The 14,017-nt window shown below is 45.0% G+C and overlaps 1 protein-coding gene across 2 annotated transcripts in view; it reads right to left on the reverse strand.

Annotated features, from left to right (window-relative positions):
- Window positions 1-6,105: 6,105 nt before the first annotated feature.
- traf3ip2a (TRAF3 interacting protein 2a) overlaps window positions 6,106-14,017 on the reverse strand; it is a 59,169-nt gene continuing 51,257 nt past the window's right edge. For both annotated transcript variants that reach the window (XM_069887632.1, XM_069887633.1), the window contains 2 exons: window positions 12,673-12,747; window positions 6,106-6,577 (listed from right to left, as the gene is read on the reverse strand). In XM_069887632.1, the coding sequence (XP_069743733.1) occupies window positions 6,431-6,577; window positions 12,673-12,747 (222 nt within the window). In that variant the 3' untranslated portion in view covers window positions 6,106-6,430. The remainder of the gene's footprint in view (window positions 6,578-12,672; window positions 12,748-14,017) is intronic.

Genomic DNA, 14,017 nt, shown 5'->3' on the forward strand with positions numbered 1-14,017 from the left:
AATCCACGTACATCACATCTACCACCCTACCCTCATCACTTTCTTTTGTACCTCCTCAAAATACTCAATTAGGCTCGAGAGGCACAACCTTCTCTTCACAAAGCCATGCTGACTTTCCCTGATAAGACTGTACTTCTCCAAATGCCCATAAATACCCCTTGAAAATCCTCTCCAATAGTTTGCCCGCCACTGACATAAGACTCACTAGGATAATTCCCTGGATTTTCCATATTACCTTTTTTAAACAAGTGGACCTCATCTAATCCTCTCTCTCCTCTCCTGTGGCCAAAGAGAATGCAAAGATCACCACCAACACCTCAGCAATATTTTCCCTCCCTTCCCATAGCAACCTGGGGTATATCTCGTCCAGTTTTGGGGACTTATCAATCCTAATATTTTTAAGAAGGTCCAGCACTTCCTCTTTCTTAATTTCAACATGGTCCAGCACATAAGCTTGTTCCATTTTCTGCAGGGAAGTGACCAAAATTGTGCACTCTACTCCAGGTTGGGCCTCACCAATGCCTTTACAACTTTAACATAACATCCCCACTCTTGTACTCATTACTTTGATTTTTGAAGGCCAAAGGGCCAAAAGTTTTCTTTACCATCCTATCTATCTGCAATGCCAATTTTGATGTAAACAACAATATTAATGAAGTTAATCTACCAAGGCGGACATAGAATTCAAGAAGATAAGGTCTTCTGATGTCTAGTGTAAGGGGCCTGGCACTACTGGTGTGGTTATTGTCAGTACAATTTAATAAACTAATATGATAGCTACTAGGATGGAAGCTGCTTCTGCTCCAATGCGCATTCTCGACCACCTGAAGACTCTTCCTGAGGAATGGAATCCGGGGACGACCAGCGCACGTGCATTCGAGGACAGAGACGGTGAGGGACCGTTGTACTGGAATCGTGGTGAAATCGTACAGGTGCTCCTGACCCTAAACCCCGGTCCGATTAGAAAGGGGTCACTACAAGCACGGGTGGAAGGATCTCCACAATTCATGCTCCCGATTGCCACGTACATGCAGAATTCCCAACCACTCCAGAGACAGGGAAAGAAGACATCACTACCGTCACTCCCCCAGCAGCAGTTTCCCCAGTACCACGGAGACCTGCCACTACCGCTGGGATCCACCCTAAGCCCACTGCAAACATCCCAAAGCCAGAGACTCAGCCAACAGATCCAAGCACAGAGGTTACTCCTCCAGCAGACACAAGCCCCACAGAGGCTCTAACAGCAGCTCCCAGTATCTCAGGGTCCGCCCTTGCTACAGCTAAACCCAGAGACCACATGGAGACGGGGAACAACCCCTGGGGTGCCCCCACATTACCTAAGGGACCAGAGACTGCGGCTTAGCCATGTGCTGTGACCAGACAGGCTGGAGCTCGACCCCAGAAATCCCGGAGCTGGCACGCACTTTGGCCGCTGACAGAGATGCTTTCTGAATTATGTGGAGGATGCTGAGGCATCTGATAAAGAGCTATTAATGCTGCTGTTAGCGCAGCTGGGAGACCACCCTTACTCCCTTATACAGGATGCCAGGTCCTACCAAGAGGCAATGAGCACTTTACAGAGTTATTACAGTAAGGGGCATAGCGAATTCCACTCCTGGTACAGGCTCATGACCAGGTCAGCACAAGTAGGGGAGTCTGCCAGAGACTTTATACTCTCTCTGAAAGACTTGGCGAGGGACTGGAACCGCCTGGACCGGTTGAGATATGCCTAGGTGGGCGGCTTTCAAGTGGTCCACGGTAAACAATTCCTCCCTGCCCCCCACGTCCAAAGTAAAAGTTCTACCCGACTGCCAGAGAACCTTGTTTGGCCCCTCATAAGGCTGCTGCAGCGGTGCTCTCTGTGGTCCCCCTTCTGACAAAGACAAATTGCGCCACATTGAGTTCTTTGGGGTGTTGAGACGGTCGGGTGCTGTGATGCGATGGGGCGGTGAGGTCAGGTTGCTCAGGCATTAACAGAGGTCACCAACCTGCTCACCTTCGCTGTGCGTGGCTTCTGCTTGTGGACCGAAGAATTCCCCTGGCAGGGAGAATGGTGCGCTGTAGACCATTTCAGCTGACAAGGCTTGCAGTCCTCCTTGGGCACTGTTCTGATTCCAAGGAGGACCCAGGGTAACTCGTCCACCCAGTTGGGGCCAGAAAGTTGGGGACTTTAAGTTGCAATGGAACCTCTCTACCAACCCGTTAGATTGCAGGTAGTAGGCCATGGTGTGATGCAATGTTACCCCTAAAAGCCTCACCAGTTGCGAACATAGGGTGGAGGTAAATTGAGCACCCCTGTCACTCGTAATATGTGCCGGCACTCTAAAACGAGCAATCCATTGGCTGATCAATCCATTGGCATGTCTCTGTGGATGCTTCACGAACCAGGATGGCTTCTGGCCATCTTCTCCAGTGCCACAGCTGCCCCAGACGCTGTGATGGTGTGCCCCAGGAACAGCAAAGTTTGTTTCCTGAACCGGCGTTTGGCCTTGTTGACCGTGAGGCAGTATTCTGCCAGTTGGGCAAACAGGGTACGGAGATGGGCCCTGTGCTCTTTATGAGTGCGTCTAGCTACCAGGATGTCATTTAGGTAGATAAAGACAAAGTCCAAATCCCTACCCACTGTGTCCATGAGGCGCTGGAATGTCTGGGCGGTGTTTTTCAGGCTGAATGGCATGCAGAGAAACTCGAAAAGGTCGAAGGGGGTTATAATTGCGGTCTTTCCAGCGTCATCGGGGTGGACTGGGATCTGGTGGTATCCACGCACTAGATCGACCTTTAAAAAGAACCGCACGCCATGGAGGTTGGCCGTGAAGTCTTGGATATGGAGGACTGGGTACCTGTCTGGAGTCATGGCGTTATTCTGCTGTCTGTAGTCTCTGCAGGGCCTCCAAGCCCCCCGATACTTCGGGACCATATGTAGCGGCGCCGACCAAGTGCTGTTCGATCACTGAACGATGCCCAACTCCTGGAGTCTGGAGAATTCCTCCTTGGCTTGCTTTGGTTTCTCCAGCGGTAGCCGTCTATCCCTGGTGTGGATCGGGAGGCCTTGAGTGGAGACATGATGGAATGCTCCTTGTCAGGGGGAGGCAATGTTGAAGCGAGGCTCCAGGATGGCAGGGAACTCACTGAGGATCCCGGCGAATTCGTCTGCGGCGGCGGCAACTGTGGTGATCTCCAACTGGCATTGTCTGCCATGCCCAGGCGCACCAAGCGGAAGGTGCAGGCATTGAACAGCCTCCTGCCCCCTCACATCCACCAGGAGGCTGTGAGCCCTTAGGAAGCCAGCCCCTAACAGCGCTATGCTCATCATGGCCAGGACGAATCTCCAAGTGAACTCTTCCCCGATCTGTAACTGTGCCTTAGGAGTGCCAAAGGTTTTGATTGTAGAGCCATTGGCAGCCCACAGGGTTGGGCCGGGGCTTCGAGTCCATGTTTCCAGTGCTGTGGGGAAAAGGACACTCAGCTCAGACCCTGTGTCGACTAGGAACCGGCGGCCTGTGGATCTGTCTTGGATGTAGAGGAGGCTGTTCATGTGGCCAAACTTTACAGACATCAACGGTGGTTGGCCTGGCCGTTTCCCTAGTAATCGCAGGGCTGGCGGCACATGCGGGCTTTAGCCCCCCAGTGCTGATGGTAGAAGCACCATGATGATTGGGCTTCTTTGGGCTTACCCTTGGGGGAACCTTGCTGATGACGGGGCTCTGGCTTGGAGACCTGGCCGAGTGCTGCCTCGTTCTCCTGCTTAGCTCGCCAGAGGGCATCCGCCCAGGTTGCTGCCTTGCGGGGGTCAGAGAAGTCCTCTTCAGACAGATGGAGCCGAATATCGTCTGCCATCTATTCTAGAAAGAGCTGTCTGAAGAGGGAGCATGGTTCGTGATCCTCTGCCAGGGCCAGCATCATGTCCATGAGGGCTGAGGGGCTGCGGTCTCCAACCCATCTAAATGTAAGAGTCTGGACACACGCTGCTGGGGTGAGAGGCCAAACCTCCCCTGGGGCAGATTCTTGAGGGTTGTGTACTTTTTGGTCGCTGGTGGCTGATGGATGATATCGTCCACCCTCGCTGCCGTGCCCTGATCGAGGGCGCCCACGACATGGTAAAACTTGGTGGTATCAGCCATGATGTTGTGGAGGTGGAATTGTGCCTCCGCTTGGCCGAACCACGTCTGTGGACAATGTGGCCAGAAAGGGAGAAGTTTGAGGCTACCACGTTAACTTTTGCCGTGTCCATTGTTGGTTGGGTCCAGAAGGTCATCTGGGCCTGTCGGGGTCACCAATGTGGCGCTCTGAGGAGCTGAAAGAAATCACTGCCACCACACCGATGGTCATTAACGACTGTTTTTATTCTAATTCAGCACGTCCCTATAAGGGCAGCATGAGCTCAGTCACCTGGTGCATTGTGACATCATAATCGCTGCCCAGGGTGGGCGCTGGAAGGGATGCTGGAGTCAGAGAGAAAACCTCTGACGACGCCATCTCCTAATGGCTGCCCCGCCACGTGGCGATACAAGCGGGGCCGGTTCGCCATTAGGCTGTGCGTCGCCACAAGATATACATTAGTACAATGTATATCTTTTACATTTAATATTTAACATCTCAAAGATTGAAAAGATTTAATTTAATTTCTTCAGAATTATATTTTAGATTTCACAAAGAGATAGGTTCTTTTTTTTTTAACCCAAATTGGCAGTGTATTTTGGATACAAATGAAAGCATTTTTAGAGAAAATGTTAAAGGTTAAACATTCTCAGTTTTGCTTCAAGTTTTAACGCTGTTTTCAATTGACAAGCTGATATGTTATGTGCACGTTCCCCCAATTCATAATAGCGTTGCTTAGACTTCTGTATTAACTTCTCGTACTTATATATTTGTAAAGTATTATATCGCAATTTCAATTTCATTAAATGAGCTTTTTTTTAAAATCTTCAGTCGTTTCATTGCAACTTCTTTTCTAATGTGTTGATCTCCTCTTCCAAATTAAGAGTTCCTGTAGTATATTGTTCTTTAACTTTAGTAGAGTAACTGATAATCTGCCGTCTTAAATAAGCCTTTAAAGTACCCCACAAAGTAAATGTACTTTGTACTGATTTTTCATTCATTTGTAAAAATGTCTTAATATGCTCCCTAATATATTCAATAAACTCCGGTTGTTTTAATAGCATTGTGTTTTTTTAATGATTTTTTAAAATTGCTGTTAAGGATGTAATACACTCCACAGCAGTACTTGCGATACTTATAATTTTTGTGTATTTTTTTTGGCTCCTTAGGTATATAACGATTTGTTATGGAGGGATTGGGGGTGTGGTGGGGGGGAGGAGGGTTAAAATGTATTAGTAATATTTTAGTGTACTACTTGTAAAAAGAAATTGTATGTATTATTAATAAATAAAGTTAAAAAAAAAGTTTTAATGCTGTTAAAGTCACACAAGCACCTACCTTTATTGGTACTTTTAAGGACTCAGAGAGTGGCTGATGGCCAGGATAGACAGCAGAGCTGAGGTCCCAGGAGAGAAAGGACAGGTTAAAAAGAAAAAAGAAGAAGCTACTTTTCAAAGTTCTTACTTCTGTCCTTTCTCTGTGGGCTCTGGAAACAAGCCTTCTTCAGTGCTCTTGGTCACTCCAAAAATAGATAAGAGGATACAGAAAAGCCTGGGGCAGGAGTTCCTTCATCTACAATGACTCTGCCATCAAGAGCAATAAAATCATCTGGGACTGGACTTTATGTAACCCTTCTGGACACTTCCCAACTGCTGAGCAGGTGGAGGGGTTTAAAAGAAAGGAAAGTCACGTGAGAGATGTTTCCTCGTTGATGGAAACGCATTAGGCGTGCTTGTTATCATTTTGTCTGAAGGAAATATTGCACATGGTTACTCAGACAGCTTCTCTTTTTAAACGAAGTTGAAGTCTCGCTCAGTTTTGGATTTGGATGCATATGTCGGCAAAGGGTTAATTGTAGCATTATTGGAACAATGGAAGGCCATTCTGCTCATCATATTCATGCCAGCAGAAAGAAAGCTATTCAATGAGACCCATTGCCCAAGTGTGAGGTACAGCTCCTCTGGGGCTCATCCAGGTCCATTTTACACAAGCAATTGACTTCTCTGATTAAGTAAAAAATAGGCATATTTTATTCAGCTCATCGGGATCTCTCAATGTTTACAAAAAAAAATCATTAATAAAATCACACTGCATTCAATTTTGGAGCATCTTCTCACCTTTTGCAGGTCACAGGGTTGACCTTGACAGAAAATAACTACACAGTGGGTGGAGCAGCCAATTAAACTGCATCATAGCACACCAATGGGGAAAAATATTGTCCAAACACTGACCCAGGTTGGCAGTGCTCCACTCAAATCCACTAACGTCTACATAGGCTGCCTCTATTGGGTCAAGAATATCTGCGGACCGTTTTTTAAAACAAGTCAATCGATCAAAGTGGGACGGTTTGAATAGAGGGTAACTGTCCAATTGGTGGAGGTACGTATTCTTCTATCCTCAGGAGTCGGAGGAGGATTTGCTTCCGATCCCTTGGCCAATTGTAGATGTGTGTATTCTGCAGCCAGCTGGGCACATGCGCCTGCAATGTAAGGGAGAATGTTACAGAACATACCAGGCAATGTGGACTGAAGGAAGACAGAAGTGTTCATCCACCTCACCAAGTTGCAACTAAATACAATAATGGAAACCTGGGTTACCTATTCAGTGACAGTAACAGGAGCTTCATGAATGGAAATGAAATGTAATTGGGCGGCACGGGCTTGTGGACCAGAAGGGTCCTGTTACTGTGCTGTATGTCTAAATATAAAAATCTGAAACTTAAAAAAAAATCATCAATGCATTTGTTTTGTTGTGTAAGTGCTTATGGTCTCACCAGAAATGAAGAAGTAATATTCATGCATGGGCTGTCATTTTGCTCTCCTCTTTGGTCATTACTGTTTACATATTTTTTATTCTATGTAGAAATGCATTATGTATCAGAAAGAATATTATGACAGGAGTTACCTGCCTGAGGTCATTTTATGCAGAAAAAATCATTTCAAATATATGATGTAGATTTGAATAATTATCTGCTCTTTACAGAGGTTACTGTCTATTGAGTTATAAAGCTGTGGAATGCAGAAACTGCTCCTTTGACCTACCACATCCAGAATGAATTTTTTTTTGTCAATCTACAATAATCCCATTTCCCGTATTAGCTTTCCATCTTTCTTTGCTTCGTCTGTTTAAATATCTTGTCCAAATGCATCTTAAACTTAGTCATTTCTGCCTGGCCCAAAGGAAAAAGTATCTCAGGGTTGTATGTATTATGCACTCTTGACAATAAATCGGAACTTAGAACTTAGTAATTGTTTCTGATTCTACCTTGCAAAAACAAATTACCCATCAGATCTCTTGTAAAACTTTTGTTCAACCTATGCTCTCTTGTATTTCCCAGCTCTACCATGGTTAAAAAAAAAAAGATTTTAATGAACTATCTATGTTCCTCATTATCTTAAATATTTATATCAGGCTACCCCTCAGTATCCTTCACTTAAGGGAAGACATTACTACAGTCGTATAACAAGGCAGAATCTTGGCGAATTTCCTCTGCACTCTGTCCATTGCAATCGTATCTTTTTATAGTTCAAGTTTGTTGTCATCTAATTGTACATACACACATATATATCTCCAGACCATAGTGCATGCACACAGAGACCCAGTACACCCTACACACAAACAACATACATTGGATCAGATTTTTCAGATTTATTGTCAGAGTACATACATGAAATCACATATGACCCTGAGATTCCTTTTACTATGGGTGAGGGAGAATTACCACTAATTGGTAGTGCAAAATAAAAAACTGTACACAATGCCCACCAAGAACTGTAAACAGATAACAAATGCAAACAAATTGACTGTGCAATGCAGAGAGAATAAAACAAATCAATCAAGTGCAAAAGTAAAAGTCCTTAAATGAGTCCCTGATTGAGTTTGTTGTTGAAGAGTCTGATGGTGGAGGGGGAGCAGCTGTTCCTGAACCTGGTGGTGTGAGTCTAGTGGCATCTATATTTGTTTTCTGACGGTAACAAGAACAAAGCATATGCTGTGGTGTGTGGATCCTCGATGATTGCTGCTGCTCTCCGTTGGCAGCGTTCCTTTGATAATGGGGAGGGTTTTATCTGCAACCCCACTGAGCTGGGTCCACTACCTTTTGGAGGGCTTTCGCTCAGGGGTATTGGTGTCCCCACACCAGATCATGATGTAGCTGATCAGCACACTTTCCACCATACATCTGTAGACATTTACTAGGGTTTCTGGTGTCATACAAAGCATCCACAAACACCCGAGGAAGTAAAGGCACTGATATGTTTTCTTCATGATGCCATTTGTGTGTTGAGTCCAGGAAAGATCCTCCGAGATAGTGAGCCCCAAGAACTGGATTGTATACCTCTGGTTTTTCTTCCTGAAGTCCTTCATTTTGGTGACATTGAGTTGTTGGTGCACATTTCCTCCAAGTTTTCAATCTCCCTTCTGTAAGCTGATTCACCACCTTCCTTTATACAAACCACTACCGTGGAATCGACCGCAAATTTGTAGATGGTGTTATTTTTGTACTGAGCCACACAGTCATAGGTATAAAGCAAGTAAAGCAGGGGACTAAGAATGCAGGCCTGTGGTGCTCTGGTACTGATTGTTGTCTGGAAGTGAGGAAATCCAGTGAGATGTTGAGTCCCAGGACCTGGAGTTTGCTGATTAATTTTGAGGGGATGATGGTGTTAAATGCCAAACTGTAGTCGATAAAGAGCATCCTGATGACTGCATCTTTGCCGTCCAGGTGTTCCAGGGCTTTGTGTAGATCCAGTAAGATGGCATCCCCATAGACCTGTTGCTACGATAGGCAAACTGGAACAGATCCATGTTGCCTCTTAGATAGGAGCTCATATGCTTCAACACTAGCCTTTCAAAGCATTTAATCGCTGTTGATATAAGTGCTACTGGTTGATACATAGCGATCCAAAATAAAAATATATAAATATAATTTTGGGTGTCTAGGATTGTTCAACAGTCTTACCACCTGTGGGAGGAAGCAGTTTCCCAGCCTGGCAGTCCTGGTTTTTATGCTCCTGTCCTTCTTCCTTGAAGGTAATGTCTCAAAGATACTGCTGGCAGGATGGCAAGGGTCCTCAATGATTCTCTGAGCCCTCTTTGAGCACTGCTCCCTGTAGATATCATCAATAGAGGGGAAGGAGACCCCAGTGATCTTCTCAGCAGTTTTAATCACCCTCTGTACTGACCTCCAACCTGATGCATTGTATCTACCATACCACACTATGATGCAGTCAGCTAGGATACTCTCTGTTTTACTCCTGTGGAATGTTGTTAGGATGGTGGCCAGTCGCCTTGTCCTCCTCACCCTCCTTAGAAAGTGTAGGCGATGCTGCACATTCCTGACTAATGAGGAGGTGTTGCGGGTCCAGGATAAATCCTCCTTTAAATGAACATCAAGGAACTTCATGCTCCGCACTTTCTCTATGAAGGAGCCATTGATATGTCGTGGGGAGTGGTCCTTCATCCTCCTGAAGTCCACTATCATCTCCTTAGTCTTATCTACGTTGAAACTCAGGCTGTTGCTCTTGCACACAGCACAAACCTTTCAACCTCCTCTGTGTAAGCTGACTCATCAGTGCTGCTCATGAGGCCAATTACTGTCGTGTCATCCACAAACTTGATGATTCTGTTGGAGCTGAACCTGGCGGTAGAGTCACAAGTTGGCAGCGTGAAGAGTAGCGGGCTGAGCACTGTGGTGGGGCATGATATGTTGCTGCCAACCTGGACAGGCTGTGGTCTTTCAATCTTGAAGTCCAGGATCCAGTTGCACAGAGGGGGAGTCCCAGCAAAAACAGTTTATCCACCTGCCTCTGAGATACTGTATGGTTGTGTGGAAAACTGGGCTGAAATCAATGAACAAATGCCTGGCGTAAGGGGCATCATTCTCTGGGTGAATCAGGACAGAATGGAGGGCCAGAGGTATTCCATCTTTTGTGGCTTGGTTTGGCTGATAGGCAAACTAGAATAGGTCCATGGTCGCTGGTAGGTGTGCACTTTGATGCACTCCATTACCAGTCACTCAAAGCACTTCATGGTCTGTGCCACTGGCTGGTCGTTATTTAGACAAACTACTGTAGCTCTCTTGAGCTCTCTTGGGTGCCTCGAAACCTGCGGGGACAATGGACTACAGGAGTGATACATTGAAGATGTCCGCTAGGACCTCAGCTGGTCCACATAGTCCCCCAGCACATGACCAGGTACATTATCTGGTCCTGCTGCTTTGTGCGGGTTCACCCTGGATAGGAACTTCCACGTGGTTGGCATAGTGGTTAGCGCAATGTCTTTACAGCATCAGTGATTGGGACCAGGGTTCGAATCCCATGCTGCCTCTAAGGAGTTTGTATGTTCTCCCCATTTCTTTGTGGGTTTTCCCCCAGGGGGTCCGGTTTCCTCCCACCATTTAAAACGTACTAGGGTGTAGATTAATTGTGTATAATTGGGCAGCACAGACTCGTGGGCCGAAATGGCCTGCTACCGTGCTGTATGTCTAAAACAATCCTCAGCTGTGGCTATGCAGAGGGCCTGTTCCTTAGAGAAGGTCAGGGCTTTAGTTGGTGCTGTGTTGTTTTCCGCATCAAACCGTGTGTAGGTGTTTGGCCTGTCAGGAAGTGAGGCATCATTATCACTGACCCGCAAGGTTGACTTGTGGTCCATTATGGTTTTAATACCTTGCCACATGCACTTCATGTCACACAGTTGGCTGTGGATCTTCTGTGCATACTCCCACTTTGCCTTCCTGATTGCCTAGAGAAGTTGGTCCTTGCTGTTCTTAGTGCCATCTTATCGTCTGACCTCAAAGCAGCGTTAGAAGCATTGAGTAGAGCACAGACCTCCACATCTAGCCATGGTTTCTGGTTCGCCATGGCTGCGCGGAGTTTGGTCACCGTGACATCCTCTATACACTTGACTATGTAGCTAGTCAATGCGTTGGTATACTCATTGATGTGTCTGTGGTTGTAGGTGGCCACCTTCCTGAATCTCTACCTGTCCGTGGTTCCAAAGCCATCCTGCAGCTCTGCTGGGACTTCCCCTGGCCAAGTTCTGATCTCACTACAAACTGGTATAACTCATCTCACCAAGGCTCTGTCTACAGGAAGTTGGCAGAAATGTGGGAACTGGAGCTGCACCAATCCTCCAAGTGCAGCCTAAGCAGTGTTTTGTAAGGTTACAACATTAAACCCCAACTCTATAATCTGTGCCCTGACCTATGAAAGCAAGCATGCTGAATACCTTCTTCACTGCCCTATTGACTTGCACTGCCATTTTCAGGTAAAATGGACTTAAATTCCAAGGTCACTCTGTTTTGCTTTAGAGACATAGCATGGTAACAGGCCCTTCCAGCCCAAATGCTCCAATTAAACCACAAACCCCATACATTTTTGCAGGGTGGGAGGAAACTGGAGCACCTAAAGGAAACCAGTGTGTGTCACCGGGAGAACGTACAAACTCCTTCCTGTTCTATAACATTCCTTAGTGGCCTTTTTTTGAAACTGTATATTTCCCATCTCATTTGGCTTCCCAAAATGCACCAGTTCACACTTGTTAGGATTAGATTTCACTTGCCACCTTTTCATCTGATCACTCCCCTGTTGTAGCCTTCAACCAACAGTTTTCATGACATTCAAAAACTTACCAACCATACCTTCTATATTCACGTACAAGATGTTAACAGGTCAAGGGTCCCAGCACTGATCCCTGCAGTGCACCAATAGTTCCAGACTTCCATATATTCCATTAGTTTTGGAATAAGTCTGTTAGTTCCAATGGATGCTTTCCACTTTAGTGTAAGTTCTGTTCAGTAAAACTACACAATGGCATTATTACAGGGTCCTCCAGCCTGTAACACCTTTAACTAACATTGTGGCTGATTTAATCCTTTGTCTCAATTCCACTCTCCAGCTTGTTCAGCTCTGTAAAGGTTAAAACCTCGTGTTTTTGATTCTAAGTAAATTTTGTGCCTGTCTCTTTAAGAGAACTATTGTTTGTAGTGTTACCATAGTGACTATGATGTAATATGTCATAATTCACCCAGGCTAAGTGCTTGCTCTTTCATTCTACAAGATGTGAAGGAAGCGTGAGCACAAGAAATTTTTACTTTGAATTTTTGTATCTCTAAGATTTTACATCTTCATATACTTTTTGATATCTCTATATATCTTTGTATCATACAGTAAATACTTTGTTATTCATTGTTATGAAAGTCTTAATGTGAAGCTATGCAAAATGTTTATCCGTTCTATGAATGAATTAAAACTACATAAAGTAACAGGCACAGAGTTTGATTTGTTGGATTAAAGAGATCGAAATTTGGAATATGCTTTGGAAGATGATACCTTGAAATTATGATATATTAGAATAAGAAAAATGTCATCTATACACTCTAGTTCAAATATTTATCTTTCCCAGCCTCCACTGCTCTTTGGAGTCAAGAATTCCACAGTTTAACAATCCACCTGCGAGAAAAAGTTTCTCCTTGCCGAAAACACACTGGATTCTTTTTGAAAGATTTTACAACATTCATTTTGAATCTCTATGTTTACATTTGGTAGAATGTATAGAATATCTGGCTTTACTTGCCATGGTAGCATTTGGAAAAAGTACAGGAATAAATCTGAAGTTCATGCTTGCTTGCTGTATAAATTCAACCTGCATCTGAAACAAACAAAACATGTTTATAGCTCTGCACTGCAAACACCAGAAAACATCTCAGTGCATCATGAACTGTGTCAGGACACTTTCGAGTGAACACTTACTCGATTTAAGAGGATGTTGCCTGAACTTCAGGAACTGAGTTACAGGGAAAGGTTAAAAAGGCTGGGACTTCATTCCCTGGAGGGTAGAAGAATGAGGGGAGATTTGATAAGGTATATAAAATTCTGAGGCGGGGGGGGGGGGCGTGGGGGAATAGACTAAGTAATTTAGTTTAGTTTAGCACATTTAAAACAACTCACATTGACCAAAATGTTGTACAGATCATAAATTATATTTAACTTAAGCAGCTATTTAAAGTGCAGTGTAAAACAGGTACCTGAGATTTAGAATTGTACATACAACATGGAAACAATCAACAATCACCTCAAAACGCTTGCAAGTAAAAATACAACTTCAATCTGGATTTAAGAGTTAAAGGAAGGGGCTGATTTGATGGAGGGAGGAATGTTGTTCCACAGTTGGGGGCTGCAATAGCAAAGGTGCAATCTCCCCTGGGCACGGAACAACCAAGCGCCCTAAATTGGCTGATCTGAGGAGACATGAGGTGGAGTAGGGTGTTAGAAGATCAATGATGTAGGAGGGCTTTGCAAATAAACTGGAGAACTTTAAAATCTATTCTGAGCTGTACTGGCAGCCAGTGAAGGGAGGTGAGAATAGGGGTGATATGGTCCTCTTGTTAGGAGCCTTGCTGCCCCGTTCTGCTCAAGTTGCAGACGGGATAATGACAACTGACTAATTCCCATATATAGAGTGTTAGAGATGTCTAAATGAAAGAAAATGAGGGTGTGGATAACTTTCGGTCTTTCAGTGACAGGAATGATTTGATTTTGGCAATAGTACGGAGCTGGGAAAAATGAGCTTTTACTACTGCATTAACTTGTTTGTCACTCTTGAAGGTGGAATCGAATATCATACCAAGGGATTTGATGTATGGTTTAATGAGGATGGATATGTTACCAAGGGTATTGGAGATAATTTGGGTGGAGTTGGTGGGGGCAGATTTGCCTTCGTTTTCCTGCAGGAAGTTTGAGCCATCCAGCACTTTATGTCTTCCAGACTGTCGTTGAGGCTGGTTATCCTTGTTTGACCATTGGGTTTCAAGGGGAAATGCTTCCAAGGGGAAGCATGGATAAGAAGAATGGGGCCCAGAATAGACCCCTGTGTGACCTCGCAGGAAAGGGTAGCAGAGGAGGATGAAAATTTGCCCATG

This window comes from Narcine bancroftii, chromosome 6 (assembly GCF_036971445.1).
Source record: "Narcine bancroftii isolate sNarBan1 chromosome 6, sNarBan1.hap1, whole genome shotgun sequence".
NCBI classification, from domain to species: Eukaryota; Metazoa; Chordata; class Chondrichthyes; order Torpediniformes; family Narcinidae; genus Narcine; species Narcine bancroftii.